At 43.6% G+C, this 16202-nt stretch overlaps 2 protein-coding genes across 5 annotated transcripts in view; one reads left to right on the forward strand and one right to left on the reverse strand.

Moving 5' to 3' along the window:
• NSD2 (nuclear receptor binding SET domain protein 2) overlaps positions 1-15298 on the reverse strand; it is a 101106-nt gene extending 85808 nt beyond the window's left edge. The window contains exon 1 of the mRNA XM_082050233.1: positions 15164-15298. The gene's annotated coding sequence lies outside the window, so the exon portion shown is untranslated. The remainder of the gene's footprint in view (positions 1-15163) is intronic.
• The window catches only part of LETM1 (leucine zipper and EF-hand containing transmembrane protein 1), a 29027-nt gene continuing 28038 nt past the window's right edge, over positions 15214-16202 (forward strand). For 2 of the 4 annotated variants that reach the window (XM_082050237.1, XM_082050239.1), the window contains exon 1: positions 15214-15434. In XM_082050237.1, coding sequence (XP_081906363.1) covers positions 15356-15434 — 79 coding nt within the window. In that variant the 5' untranslated portion in view covers positions 15214-15355. The remainder of the gene's footprint in view (positions 15435-16202) is intronic. The other 2 variants (XM_082050236.1, XM_082050238.1) reach the window with 2 other exon arrangements.

The following is a 16202-nucleotide window of genomic DNA, read 5'->3' on the forward strand; positions in this document are numbered from 1 at the left end:
TTCTTTTGTCCACTGCTTATAGGCCTTTTTGTCATTCTAGTAAAACAGTTACTGATACAATTTATTTTATTACTCTTGAAAACTGTGTCCCTATAGCTGAGAGCATAAGTGTCCTAAATTTGATTCCACCCAAATTTGTTTTGTTTTCTCTTTTATTTTTCCTTTCTACAACTACATAAAAAGAATCAGGCACTTCCTGCTATGCCCTAAGCACAAATTTAGTTCCTGGTATATCCACTCTAACGTATGGAGGAAGGAAGGAATAATCTCTCTGAGGCTGTAGCGCTTTTACAGCAGCTGCAGTAGCTGTAGTTCAGACTGTCTGTAAGTGAAAAATACTGGAGGAATTGTGTAATGTTTGATCATTGGGAGTAATAAGGAACAGGCCCATTCATAGGTGAGAATAATATGCTTGGACTAGCATTGTGCAATACTGCGAAGCAGACAAATGTTCCTGCATACAGGAGACTGCCATCTGCTATAATTAAAGCATTCATACCAGACACAAAATGCATTGAATAAAAATACTTATTTTTTTTTTCTAAAATAAAACCATCTGTCCTCTGGCCAGGATAAAGTAAGATTGATTAGGTACCACTTGTAAAAAGTAGATTTTTGTAAGAGGAGGCTGTTAAGTGCTCTAAAGAAGAAGGATTTGGAAGACAAGGGTGATAAGATAAAGGTTTGTCCAAAACAGGACTGGGAAGCGGCTACATGGGAACTGTGGGCTGAGCATGTGGGAGGGAAGGAAGCAAACATTCATTTCACCCAACACTAAGAGCAGGAAAAAGGTGCACCTGGGGGGAAAATGTCTGTTTCTCAGTCTGCTTAGAATGAAATGACCTGTTGATTTCAGTTCTGGCAGGTATTAAAACTGTGTTCACTGAGCTTTTAATGTACATTTATCAACCAGTTTGTTGTGAATAGTTTGTATATGTCCTTTCTTCTAATTGTTCTCTTTCCCTCACCTAAAAAAAAATCCAAGCAGCAGCACAACCAGCCTAATTCACCTTTCAATCCAGTAAGATTCTATTTGATTTAGCTCCAGCTACTTTGCTTGAAAGATATAAACTATTGTTTTCAAGTAGCACACTGTAGGGCTGCTCCAGCTTCCACCTGCCAGCAGGCAGAGACATGTCCAAGGTACCCTTGCACCACAGATAAACCGTCCCCAGACCCCCATGACGGGCAGATTTTGGTACAGAATAGCATAGAAAAGGTTATACTGCTGGTGCAGGAGGAAAATAGCTCCTGCTAAAGCAGCCTTTTGTGTAGTGTATCAGGAATCGAGCTCTGGCCCTCTTTTGCCATAAATTAGCTGTTTTAATAAACATCTCCTACAACTTCTAGCGAATAGCGTGGTTCATGCTTTACCTTATTAGCACGCTCTTATCTTTGCTATAAAAATACATATAATCAAGAGAGATTTCTGAGCGGCGGAGTGGATTTGTGAGAGCATCCGCATGATGTTTTTGCAGTTGCTTTCGGCCCCGTTCACGGATTTGCTCGCTGAGACAATGTTTGGAGTAAAGTCACATGATACATCTGCATTTTCTTGCAGTCTTCCTGAGCTGTCGCACCGCTCTTTTCCATGCTACGTATTCTGTTCATCTACGGACCTAAGCTCTTGCTTTTAACGGTAATAAATCAAAATTATACAGTGTTTAGGATTTCAGTCGGGGAGATTATGTCAGAATTAGAACATTCCTGACTGAAGGCCATATAAATCAATCCTTCAGCTCTTCCATTTTCAGTTTCATTGTGATGAACAGTACTCTGCTTGCAGTGAGAAAGCTTATGGTGCTGGAATACTGATAAGATGATATTGCATTCAGAGTTCATTTTCTGCTATTGGATGAAATCTGCAATGCGATATATGACATATGCAAGGGTTTGGGTTGAAAAGCCTTGAAATTGTCAAATTATAACATTCTAGGGACAAAGTTGGTTTGCAAAATCATTGAATCATCTTCATTGCTGAAAGAATTTTAATGAACAAAGTAAAAGAAAAAAGGTCTTGTAGTAGAAATGCGAAAGAAAAACATATCACTCTTTCAAAGCTGTCATATTAAACAAGTTAATGGTATATTGTTGTGCATTTTTAACACTGGGGTGTAATTTTTACCTGAGTAGTAATGCCTAACAATCAACATCACTTTTCATACTTAAAATACTTGACAAGTGATGTTGCTCATAATAACATAATGTAGCTAAGGAGCCATTTTGATTGCTTGTGAAATTGTAACACTGAGAAATAGGAAACTTGGAATTGGGATCAGACTGACGGGATTTGGTGTACGCTGCTGATTATTCAGGTGTTTGCCTAAATTCCTGCACCATTCGAACATACAACCTATAAATACTTACTAATGCATATATGGAACCTGTGCTCACAGGACAGTATAAAGCAAATATTACTCTTTGAACACTCCTACTCACTTTACCCTGGGGAAATAACTGAAGCATGTGTAATTCTTTATTTTTTGACTATACACAGCCCTCCACCGATGTGCCGTATACCAGGGCCTGTATATTCCAGCCTGTTGCTTGCCCCCTTCCCTTCCTCTGACTCTGATCTTCCCACCAGCTTCCCCTGGGTCAGACACCCTTGGTCACCACTCAACCCCAGTTTGCCTGTGGCCTCCTCCAGTTTCTGTGGAGGCCGTGGGCAGGAAGAGGAGGAGCTCTCCAGGGTTCTGCTCAACCTGAGGTGCAAGGATGTGGGGAGAAACACCCCAAATCTGCCCTTCCATCCAGCCCGCTTGAATCAGCTCGCAGAAAGGAGGACATGCCCAGAAGCTGTACAGGGCAAGTCATGCTTCAAACTGGTAAACGCTCTCCATTGCAACCTTAAAGTTGGAAAGAGGAATTCTGGCAGCTCCCCATCTACTTGCCTGCATCGTGAGTAGTGCCCTGAGTGTGGAGCTTGCAGTCCTCCACATCATGTTTCTGGAAGAATAGTAGACCAATGGAGGTGGGAACAATGGTTGCACTGGAGGAGATAGTTGAGGAGGAGGTGGCCGAGTTTCAGGAGCAACAGTGAAGTTGTGAACTCACCAGAAGTGGGCCTGCAGCTGATGGATTTGGTTTCTGAGGGTGATCTCATGCTGCTGGGAACTGCAGGGTAGTCCTGAAGCAAGGTGGAGCGTAGTTTTTAAACAAAATTTTTAACAGGAATATTCAAGGAGGTAGCTTAAACATCATCTCTCTGGTTGTACTGGAAATCCAACAGCATCACCTTTTTATCAGCAGCTTCAGCTGGGACACTTGAAAGACTCGGTCTCTCCATGCTATCTGATAGATTGACCTTGACTCGGGCTACACGGCTGGGGAAAACATGTGCAGAGTTTTTACACTGCACTGAGCCTGCTGTTCTGGAGCGTAAGCACTGAGGGATGACAAGCTTAAGGCAAAGCACAAGGAGCACAAAGACCAGTGATGATAACCATGTGAAAAACAGAAGAACCAGAAGGAATGTGGGGAGAGGTAAAGGGGCACAGTAAGTAGCACGCCGGGATATTATGCAGCTCTTCAGGAAACAATCACAGATGTTAAGCAGAACATTAGGGAGGAACAAATCTCTCCAAACCATAATATCAGACCTGGCCAACTACAGCGTGGATGTGAGCGTGGGTACACAAGCGTGGGCTGTGCGTGCCTCTGCAGCGCGGAACCTTGCAGACGGGTTTGCCACAAGTGCACATGCACGTGAGCTGGGACACAGCAATACACAGGTAACCTTGGTGACAGAGGCAGGACTGAAACACGCAGATTCACAGCTCCCAGCTCTCTGCACAGACCACTAGACTACCTTCTGTGTTTATCAGCAGCGATGAAATAAAACAGTCGCTGCTGCAGGCGGAGCGGACTAATGGCAGCAACACTCTGTGCTTTCCCTGTTTCTCATACTCTTTCCCAAAGCGCTCGTTTCTGACTATGACCAGAAATTGCATAAAGGGACTCGCAGGCTTTTGGTTTAGCCCAGTGCAGTTGTTCTAGTTTCCGTAATGCCAAATGAAGCCCTCATCCAACCTAAATAAAGAAAAAGATGTGGCACTGTTTCTTTGTGTCTAAGTATCTTAACAAATTCTAGAACAAATATACTCGATTTGGAAGCAAAAGAACATTTTCCTACTGTCAGCTCTACAAGCTGGTCTTGAAAGCCAATTGTCGCCGGATTCTTTTTTTCCTGTACATCAATGCGAGTAAAGCTCTGGAGACAAAAATCAGTACATTTCTTCTGCAGTACCTTCTCCCTGCCTTCGCATCCTGCCTCCATCGTGTCTGCAATTCTTACCTTCGGCAGGCTTATGAAATGTCTCAGCTGAATAAAAATACGTTGTTACTGGTATGGGAGAAGGATTGGAATTCATTTCATCTTTATTACAGTGAAATTAAATTAGTTATGTTGACATCTCAGTTATAAAGGGAGCAAAAGCTACAGTATTTTTTACCCACATAAGTAAAATGACTCTGTTTATAATCCTGATACGGTATAGAGCAAAATTATTTTTGTATTATGCTATTTCACAAAATAATGTAAATATGTGGATTGCATAGGTGTTAGTAGGAGAAGAATTTGCTCAGAACATAATCCATGATCCTACTTTGTTTCAGTTAAATTCCAGTTTATCTTAATTTCATTCATTCTCCTTGTGATACTTAAATTTGCCATAATAAAGACTCTGTTGGGATTCTAATTAGTGTCTTTTGAGGAACAGCATTACCACAGTGAGTTGAGAAAAATGCCAGTGGCTCAAGGAACCAGGAAAATATTTGGACTGGAGCAAAATATCTTTACCGTTGATTTATTTAGATAACTCAAAGTTTTAGACAGAAAGATAATAGATAATCTTTATAATGCTGTTTGTGTTAATAATAATTAATACAAAGCCTAGTATCACTCAAGAAATGTATTATTATCAAAGCCTGACCTAAAAATGTCTTTCAACTAGATCTGTCATTTTTCATTTGGACTATATTGCCTTGTTCATCTTGTTTTTTGAAATGTGCTTAACCAGACAAAAAAATCAGAGTAGTCAGAGAAAGGAAACACCTTTGAGATTCATCTCTAATATATTTCCATTAAACTCAATGGGGTAACAACAGTAGTATCCAGCCCATATGCTCTGCAAAGGAGAGAAATGCAGTTCCATAGACAAAAGGCATGGGCTGGTTAAACCCATTTCTATAGCATCTTGTCTCAACATATTTGAGGGCACTATCTTTCTCAATTAATGTCAGCTTTGCTCTGGGTATACTGCTTGGTAGTTAACTGTTGCTGTTAGAGAGCTAACTTTAGATATAACACAGCTGGCTTATGTAGTTTGCTGTTAATATTTTTTGTAATGGAACAACAAATGCAAAGCAAAAAAGCTACTATGCAGAATGCAGAAGATTTTCCACCCAAATAAATCAACTTTAAGGATAAGAAAATCCAACTGTAAATTTGACTGACTCCAGATAAAAAAAATCAATTACAAACCTCAGGAACCCATCTAAGGTTTCCCAGATTTTTAAGTCTCTGGTGAACTGGGGGTTTCACATGTGCCTCTGTGGAAACACCACCAATCTCTAGAATATTTCATTTAAAATTCATTCTTGGGCAGCTTCTTTACTTTCACTTCTTCTTACATCGAAGGCAAACAGAAAACCCTCAAGCAGCCCAGCTCCTCACATGGCACAGGAATGGAGGAAGGACAGACATGATGATTAGAGGGTATCAAGAAAACATTGAATGTATTTGAGGGAAAGACCATGGAGCAAGAAGAAGAAATCAACCTGAAGAAAGAAGACCATGGGAAACAAGTGCAAGGCAACATTTTAATGCACACGTCCTTGTGGCTTTCATGGGTAATTACCCACTAGAGGGAGATAGACTGTAACTTGCTGCCAGGTGGATTATGGCAGAAGTTGGACTTTACAAAAGTCCAAAGAGGAAACACCATGGTAAGAAAGCCAGAAACGATGGGAGTTCCCTACCCTGGCAGAGTTTCATGCTGTGAAGTTCTGTGTACTTACCAGCTAGGCTGAAATCTTTCCATTTCTGACCTGGCTTTCATTACACTTGTCTCCAAAAAATCCCCAACTCTATTGATCTGTTTGTTCTTTTGTTGGTGACAGCAACACCCACAGTTGTAAGGATGGCAGAAACACTGTTGTGCTTGTCCAGAACCAACCGAACTGCCATAGCCACCATGCACACTTCAGTCAAGTGCCTTGAGACCCACCAACAGTGACCCTTCAGTCCACCTCTGATATCTCCTTGGTTCCAACTCAGGACTCACATCCTATGGTATTCGTTAGCTGCCCACGGGTAATTATTTATGGTCTCTTATTCTCAGCTCTATTTGCAGAATGGAGAAGGCTTTTAATATTCAAAGCAGGCTCAGGCATGTCCATTCCTGCGGGGAAACCAACAAGGGAAGTAGTGATGGATGCTTAGGAAAAGGAGCTCTTACCCACTTGTGTTGTTCCCGCTTTGGAAAATCAGTAGTTTAGGGACTTGCTAATTTCCAAACCAGATATTGCATCTAGATGAGCATGCATTAGACTTCATTAGGCCTAGCTCCTCTGAATTTGTCTGTTTTCTTTTTGAACCTATTTATTTGTATTTTTGGGTTTTAGAATCATAGAATAGAATCATAGAATCATTTCAGTTGGAAGAGACCATTAAGATCATTGAGTCCAACCATAACCTAACTCTGTCACTAAACCATGTCCCTGAGAACCTCATCTATACATCTTTTAAGCCCCTCCAGGGATGGTGACTCCACCACTTCCCTGAGCAGCCTGCTCCAGTGCTTCACAACCCTTTCCATCAAGAAATGTTTCCTAATATCCAGTCTGAACCTTCCCTGGTACAACTTGAGGCCATTTAGCACAACTTAAGGCCATTTGGCACAATTTGAGGGCATTAGAACATCCCGTGGCAACAAGTTCATATGAAAACGTATTTCCTTCTGTTCTTTTTTAAACCCTGCTCCCCGATAAACTGATTGAATTCATATGGTATTATAAGCAGGGATAATAACCGTTTTCTATTGACTTTCCTCCCACCTTCATTATTTTCCAGACCTCTACGTATCCCCTTCCTGTTGCAGCACAGAACGCAGGCCCCAGCCTGGCTCCTGTTTACACTGGGATTCTTGAATGATATGAGGGCTTTTCAGAGTCAAGCTATTAGCAGTGACAGCAGTCTCCTCTTAACTCTAGCCTTGCGTCTCTGCATAAGAACTGTTGGATAAATAAGTATATAATGCAAACTCAGAGAAGATGCATAATTATTTCCACACAGGAAGTTTGCAGTTGATAGTTCGGTGTCACAGATAGAAATGACTAGTCTAACGTGCTGTGAACTACACCAAGTCAGAGCCAAAGCAATTATCTAGTGCCTGTGAATCCTCAGGGTCAACTATAATCTCTGCTACCATGCTTAATGCCAGAAAAGTTTGCTAGCAAACACTGGCCATCAAAAACACTTCTTCCTCCCAAACTCCGTGTGATTGGTTTCCAAAATGGCCTGCAGTTATATCCTGCTCACCTTCAAATCCCCCCAAAAAATAGTACAGGGGCCCTGGGCACTACTGATTCAACAACCCTGGTTTAAGGATTATGAAAACCATGGCATGGCTCCGATATGATCCTCAACACAAACCAGGTTAAGGTAAATGTAAAATTGTGTATTCGCAATAATCCAAATATAAGCAACATATTTGCATTGCATATCCAAAGCAGTACACAGAAATGAAAATAAATGTGGCGCACAGATCATTTGTGGGCCTGGCAGAGCAGCTGGCTGTGCTCTGTAAGAAAACCAGGCACAGGTGCTGGGACTGAGCCCAGGGCCCTGGCTCCCAGCTGGCACGATGAAATACGCTTCCCGCGCCCCAAGAGCTCGGGGGCTGCTCCTCGGGATGAGAGGCCTCGCAAAAGGGAGGAGGTTGTTGCTTCGGCACGGCAGGAAAGCGCCGCCAGCTGAGCCAAAGGGGAATGGAGTCTTTTTGTTGATATCTGGTGGGTGTGTTTCCTCCTTCAGTTGTTGGATTAGTGATTAAAAAAGAAAATGATCGATATATGTTGTATTGGAATGAGTATGGGGCTTGCCACTCTGCCTGATGAGCAGTCTGGATGGCTGCTACCTGTTGCTCAGATTAGTCCCAGCGAGTTCCTCTTGCTCTATCCAGCGAATAAACTGCTGGATATTTGCAGCCCCCAGCTAAGGCTTCAGTTCGTACACAAGGTTCCCTCTTGAAGTTGCATTCAGAGGAGGGCACCTGGTCTGGGAGGACTTTACTTCCCCTGGATACCGATCAAATCCAATGGTAAAACTCTTTTATGTCAACTTTGTATTTTCTTATATACACATATAACATGCTAGACACACTTTGCACACTCGCGTAACTGGGATTAAAGCATGTAATGCATTACTGAGAAAATAACTAATCGCTTTAAGGTAACAGGACGTTTGGGGCTGAATGCCTCCTAAGTCTGTCTCTAGTGGATACTATAATAGTAATAAAGCGAACAGAGGCCTAAGGCAGGCAGGAGAGAGGTTGCTGATTACATGGGAAAGTCCAGACAAAGCGTCTTCTGTCTCTGATGCCTGAAATTCAGCTGCATTAGAAAAAGGCAGGATACTGGCAAAGCACCACTGGGATGTACTTGTGCTGATGGCTCTTTGTGATTTTTCTATAGCTTCACATCACATTTTACTAGGTATTTCCCCTCAAGTTTCTTATATACCTACAAATAGGTGCAAATGGAGTGTTGCCAATAGAGCTGCCACTTTACTTGCCTTGGAGGCTGCCATTCTTTCTGTGTCACAAGGGTAAAAATGTTAATTTTTAGCGCTTTCCAACACTTTTCAGATGTTATCTGGCAATCACCAGGATTAGATTTTACAAATACATAACTGCGCTTGTTCCTTTACCATTCTGTGAATGTTACTGATAGCAACAGGACACGGCATGCATATGCATGTATAGGATTGGGGCCCAACAGCTTAGGTCCTGCTGAGGTCAGGGCGCAGACATCCAGACAAACACTGATTTAGAAAATTTACAGTATAGAGGACGGTTGTAGAAAGGGAAAGCGCACTGACCATTCCAAAGGAACCAATTCCTTTTTAAAATCTCTTAATCTGCTTTTCATTATCTCTGTGGGGAGGCCTCTTGAGAAAAGCAGCTCTTTGACTTGAATAAAGGAGGGGCTGTGGGCTCGCAGGCTGGAATGGGGAGGTCAGTGCACAGCAGCACGGGAGACGGGAGCGTGAGTCAGGTCAAGGAGAACAGGATAAAAAAGTGTGAGATCTGTGTTACAGGCTTGGTCTGGATTACATAAGGTAGAAAGTTTAAATCTGAAAGGTAAACAAGAGAGAGCGATTCAAAGGTTGGAAAGACATATTCGGGTAGGGTCATTCAGGCTGATTGTTAGGGAAAAATATGAGCCAGGACTGATACCATCAGCAAAAACAGTAAGAAAGAGGTAACGACAGCAGAGGCCCAAGAGGGTTAAATTCTGCACGGGAATTTTAAGCGTCAGGCTTCACTAAATCGATGTATCCATCTTCAACATCTTTCTTGTCTGTTCTTTTAACAGAAATACTTGGTGTTGCTTCCCTCCTCAGAGGCAGACAAAGCCTGAATATGCCTGGGGGGCAACGGGACAACAGCATTTTGCCTGCTACCATACAGCTGTGCGCACGTGCTGGCTGTAATCCTGTCCCCTCTTAACCAGGGCTCATGGCAAGCAGCCTCAGCCTTGCCAAATTGCTACGGAAAATTATGTTATTGCCATTAAAATGGCCCTTGGAAGTAGCCATTCTCCTAAAATGGTGTGCTGACCCTCTGCTGTTGCTTAAACAGGCACAAACCGAAAAGCAACCCTGGTTTGCAGGGGCCTCCTATTTTTCCAGCCCTTCTATAATACCGGCTGACCTCTGCAGGAATTTGGACGTATATAAGGAGTGCAGGATCAGGGCTACAAAATCCAAGACAGGGTGAGTGGAGGGCTTCCCTGGTCGCATGCGCTTCTTGATGGGTTTATAAAATCGGCAGCGGCAGATTTAGGGCTTTTATTGACAGCAACACAACATTTGGTGTTTTCTTAGAGACCTAACTGAGAGGTAGATGATGGTGTAAGATTGTCGGCTTTCTGTGTTTCTAATTGCAGACAAGAACTTGTGAACCTTACAGACTCAAAAAACTCTGGAGGCAAAGAATAACTCTAAATACATATTTTTAAAGCCTCTCATTCATAAAATCAGCGATGTATTTAGAGGCAGAACAGGTTATCTTAAACACAGAACTGTTGATTTTGCAGCAAAACCTCGGACCTTCTCATATCAGCTGGAACTAACAGGTGCATTTTTAACACTAGAGACTCCTTTTGTCTTTTTCTTCCCCTTCAGATTTCTCAACGTCTAAATCAATTTACTCATTATAGCGACATTTTGCCCTTTTCGCTATGTGTGCAGCCTGCACACTGCCTGCCCCCCTCCTCTGCTGGATCCTGCCTTGGCCAGAACCTTCTCGCTTTTTCCCCGTCCTCCTCCAGCCCTGTTGACATCAGCGCCCCAAAACTCCGCTTTGGGCGATGATTATGCATCTTTTCCGCCTGTTTGTTTCACATAAGCTCCATCTGCTGGTTAAAACTTGAATCTGTGTGATTTTTCACAATGAACTGCAAATGCTACTTTTTCCTCAATTTGAAAAGATTTTCAAAATTATCTGTTTCTACTCTCCCAGCTGTGTTCTCCTCGTCTGCCTGCATGTCAAATTCAATTAATGACAACCTAATACGTTATTTTGTATTGCTAATTTGGGTCAAGCCTATGCAATCTTTTAAAATACCACTCTTTGACTAGAATTTGAGCAGGTAATTATCCTTGGCTCTGGAATGACTGTTTACAGCACGTTATTACTGTCATGGAAATCTCTGAGTAGCTTTTCAACACATTGTTGGAAAAGGCACCCAAGGCAGATTGTTTCTGCGCTGTTGTTAATGTGAAGCCGCTGCCGCTTGGTTTTGGCACATTATAGACAGGCATGAACTTGTGACCTGGACGTACATACAGAGCAAGTCTGTAATCCTGCGACCACTCGAACTTTTACCTTCGGGCTCTGACATTTGCAGAGCAACAGGCTTCAGTATCCCAAGAGTCTCTCCTAAAAATCTTTAATGAGGAATGGGAGTATTTTTTTAAAGAACTACTAATAATCCATCAGTTTTCTCCCTTGAGTGGAAACTTAATGCAACTCGCTACACAGTAATGTCCTTTTTTTTTTATCCTTTCTTTAGGTTTACGCTGAATAAAGTGAATAAAGATGAGGTTAATCCCGTATTGTTAAACCTATTCAACGAGACAACCTCCAGATTGCCATGGAAACAGATTTGATAGACTAAAAGCATAATCCTACTTTTAAATACTGTACGTGGATCTGTACCACTACGTAGCTTATAGAGTCACACCATGTACACAGAGGTGATGCTGCAGCAGAGAAACGGCAAACCAGCCTCATCAAACAATTATGCTCCCACCTCCTCCTGCTTATAGCCCAGAGCATCTCGCATCTCGCATCTCGCCTCCATCCCCCCCACCCACCAAATTTTACCTCCCCAGCCCCTTTCTGCCTGTGCTGCCACTTTGGATTGTCATCTGTGCGTCTGGAGGAACGGAGGCCATGCCTGTGTACTAACGCCATGGCTCTGGCAGGAGCGTCACCCATTTGGAATTGTCACACGGCCACTTTCACAAGCCACAGGGTAACAATTGGCACACGGCCACTTTCACAAGCCACAGGTCTGAAGCCGGGAGTGGGGCTCCTGTTATCCATCCTCCAAAAAAACAACAGGATCTAGGAAGGGCTTTTTGGGACATGTCCTCAGGGGAAGGGGTGACAACCGTGGTGTCGCCTCCAGCTGCACAGGTATTTTTGGCAGGCCACAGAGGAATCCTGCTCCCTATATATATATCTGCCTACCACCCACCAGGGCTCATTAGACAGTGAAGAGGAAAGGAATAAGGGACAAGAACAGATGAGAATTTCATATAACTATTTATTATATGAAATCTGTGGTGGTAGAGATTTTCTGAAAGAGAATACTGCACGTATAGCCAGTTACCTCACAGGTTTGCTCCCTATTCATACTGACATTTGCGCTTCGATTTCTAGGCAGATTTCTAAAGTTCCTCGATGAGAATAATCAGTTCCTCTGCTCCTTTTTCCTGTCTATGCAAGTAATGCACAGACATCGGCATATCCTGTGCTTTTATAGGTCTTATGCACATACCTCTTTTAGACAAGTAAAACATTATTTTTTTTTTTCATATCATCAGGCTGTGCTCAAATATCAGGAAAATACATGTTTTGATATTCCCACAGACTATAACAGACATCACAATTTCCTGTTATTTGGAGTTTGTTTCATAACTGTTTATACAAGTCTTACCTTGCTTTTGCTTCTATTTAACATTCAGGGGAAAAAAAATTATGTTTCATACTAAATAATGATCCTGATTTTGTTTAAATATTACGTTTATTTTAATCATTCTCAGCTCCTTCTTAAATCTGTCTAGAAAGAAGGGTTTGCATTTCTTCCTTTTCGTCTCCCACCCTGTTCCTGCTAGAAACACAGGATTTTCAACAAGATGGCTGACAACGTTTCCAAACAACATGGTTGCTTTAGGAATCTGTCTAAAATGGCTGTAGCAGCTTGAGGTTTAAAATATAAACCCCAAGTAAGGACGTGTGTTGAGTTTACTCTGGGGATGAGTGTTTTCCTTGTGAACCTGTAGACTGTTGGTCTGAAAGGACTTAAAGATGCTTTTTTTAAAAGCAAAAACTTGACCTGTGTGGAAGGCCGATGTACCACCTACAGTCGCAAGGCCTCTTTATCCGGGAGCAATCTGTACTTGAAAATTGTTAATACTTCATTTTTTCTTAAGTGTTATTTCACAATGCTTGGTAAACGCATAAAATCAATTAGTGTTTCGAAACTGTATCCATTTAGGAAATTTTCGCAGAGTGCATTATCGTTCCTTTTAGTATATTAGTAGAAAAAACCATGTAACTTCCAGGTATAAACAAATCTGGAACAAAAGACCATACAAACACATAACGGATTCAGCTCTGAAAAGGCTCATGCGTGTACATTGTCTGCCACCCTGAATACTAATGAATTTAATGAAACTATTGAAAGTCTGGTTACTTGTCTGCATAAACGTATCGAGACCTCTGTAATCATCTGTTTGCTGCCTGAAACCTCTCGTCAATAGTTTAATGACTTGAGAGCATATTATTCTTCTTGTATAGGCTTCATATAATGTTTCTACGTAATTAAGCAGCTTTGTTAGAGGAACTGCCATTAGTTGCCTCATTTCATTTGGTTTTGTTATCAGCCAAGCAGAAAGAAAAAAGAATAACAAGAAGGTTACAAACCCAGTCTAGTGAGAGAAATGTGTAGATTGGGAAGACGTTTTGTTGTTGTTTGTTTTTATTTTTTTTTATGATTGCCATATTAACATAAAGCACTATTGTTAAGTTGCACATTTTAAACAATTCTAACCATTTAAATGTACTACATATTTAAATACTCATAAAGAGACACAGCTGCCTAGAAATCTTGCAGAACATTTGGGAGCCTAACACTTTAAAAGTAGCTCTAATAATAAATACATAAATAATAATACCTATTAATTTTTTAATAGTCGCTAAATTTAAACACCACTAGTGTTTCTGTAGCCAACACAGTCAAAAGATGTAAGAAAAGGGTGTCTTGATTTTCTTTTTTAAGATTGGGTCAATTGAATATTCTATCTTCACATATTCTTTGAATTAAAAATACAGAGAGTAGAAATCCAAATTTTTTTCATGCTTAGGAGAAACCCTGGGATTTTCTTTGCATACATAAACGATCTTTCAAATATTACTAATTAAACTCCCGTATTTGCCAAGTCTCAAGCATGAAAAGATAACTGCAGCCACATTTGCTTTTTCCTGCTATGAGATGCCATTTCAGTCCTATTTTGGGTCTAACCTGAAGCTTCTGCTGCCCTTTATATATAAAGTTAAATAGCATCTGTTTTCTTTAGGGCTTAGGTAGGTGTACAGGTGAACAAATCCCTGGCATCGCAAATAACCCGTGAAACACAGGAGGTCTGAAAGCAGAGTATCTTTGTCACTTTTGAGCCCTGTCCTTGAGGCAGCCATCTTGTTGACAGGCTGTCAGCCATCTTGTAGAGAAACAGTTCAGCAGTTTTTCCCTCGTTTTCCACAATAAGGAAGGCATTAACACCCAAACCTCACATACACAGGTTTTAAAATGTCACCATTCTCAGATTAAACTATAACTTCTTCAGTTTGATGCTGGTTATTCCCTGCATCTGTCTATACCATTAAAAACTCAGCAAAATTAATGCTACTATTCAATACTGTATGAACAGAGTACTGAAATATTTGATAAAAGGTCCGAACGCTGGTCAGGAGTATCCTGATATTTGAAGAATAACACGCTACCTGTAGCCAAACTATTAACCAGCACTAGTGCAGCACATCTGTTGATTGACTAATTTATGTAGTATTTTATATCAAAAATATCTCTGCTACACAAGACAGGTAATTTCTTTTTTTTTCTGTCACGTCCCAAGATGCACAAGGAATGCACATGCATGTAGTGAAACAACTGCTGGTAACCAGTAATTAATTAACACTAGTGTAAACACCAGATTTTAGCCCCAAATGTGAAGGAGCATGATTGCACACACGGTCTGGTGTGCTTAGGGCTGTGGTTACGTGCTCGTTGGCCACACGGCTGAGGACGGTCCGTGAAGAAGCAGCGCCTTCCCCTCAGAGCACGGCCTGCCTGCCTGACCTTCCCCTCAGAGCACGGCCGTTTCCACGGTCCCCTCGGCTAAACAAGCCCCGCACAGCCTCCCGCAGGTCACCCACCCTCTACTCCCCTCCACCGGCTGCCGGAGATGACAAACGCTCAACGCGGTCCGCGCTCCTGAGGGGAGGACTACATCTCCCAGCATGCACCGCGCCACGCTGCCCCGACTCCCCCGTCTGGACTCCCCGGTAACGTCACGCCGCGCCCCCCCCCTCCCCCCCGGACTACAAATCCCGGCATGCTGCGCGCCCCGCGCCCGCAGGCGGCTTACCGTGCGCCCCCAGGACTACACTTCCCGGCGTGCCCCGCTCCGCGGGAGGGCGGTGCTATGCAAACGCGGCCGGCGGTCGCGGCTCGGCGCTGCTGGGCGTGTGGGGAGCGCAGCGCGGGGCGCGGGCGGCGGGACATGAGCAGGCCGCGCGCCCGCCGCTAGCCCGCCGCCCAGCCGCGCGCCAGCGCCAAGATGGCGTCCATGCTGCTACAGACCTGCGGCCGGCGGGCCTGCCGCCTGCCCCGAGCGCTGCGCCGCCAGCCCCGCCTGGGTGAGGCTCCCCGCGGGCCGCCAAGCGGCTCCGGCGGCGGGGAGGGAAACGCAGCTGCCCCGCGGTCCGGCCCGGCCTGGCCCGGCCCTGGGGTGCGGTGAGGCCGCGCTGCCCGCCCGGCCCGCGAGGCCTGTGCTGCCGGCGGCGCCGAAGGCCTGCGGGGGAGGGGGAAGGGAGGGCGGGCGGAGGCGGCGACGACGACGACGTCTGGGGGCTCCCGGTGTGGGCGGAGAGGTCGTTGCGGGAGGGAAGGGCCGCAGCGGGGCCCTGGCTGAGTCCTCGCCGGCCCGTCCTCCGGGGCCGGGCTCGGGGCTTCTTCCCGGCCACCCTCGGCCGCCTCCCGCCGCTCCTTGGCCTCTCCGCCGGGCCCTGGCCGTCCCTTCGCCGTTGCTTCCCTGCCAGGGCGGTCTGAGGGGATGCTTTGACAAATGCATCTCTTAAATGCCAGCTGGCTGAGGAAGGAAAACCCGGTGTTTTTTATTAAAGTGCAGGAGCGTGTTACTATGTTTCAGTCCTGCCCGCCTTGTTCTCAGTACAGCTGGGCTGTAACGTTCTGTTGTCACTAGTTACACGTTTTTCAATACCCTTTAAGAAAGTACATGAGGTTATTTTCTTAAGAAGGAAACGTGAATTTACCTTTTTCCAAGTGGCTTTGAAAGCTTAGGAAAATAAAAAGGAAATGCAGTGCATGACGCTGTTTCCATTAATAATCAAGATAATTTGGCAGTTTAAATATCTTTGAGCGGTGGAATTTAATGACATGAAACA

The sequence above is a fragment of the Streptopelia decaocto genome, assembly GCF_964273445.1.
Source record: "Streptopelia decaocto genome assembly, chromosome: 4".
Lineage (NCBI taxonomy): Eukaryota > Metazoa > Chordata > Aves > Columbiformes > Columbidae > Streptopelia > Streptopelia decaocto.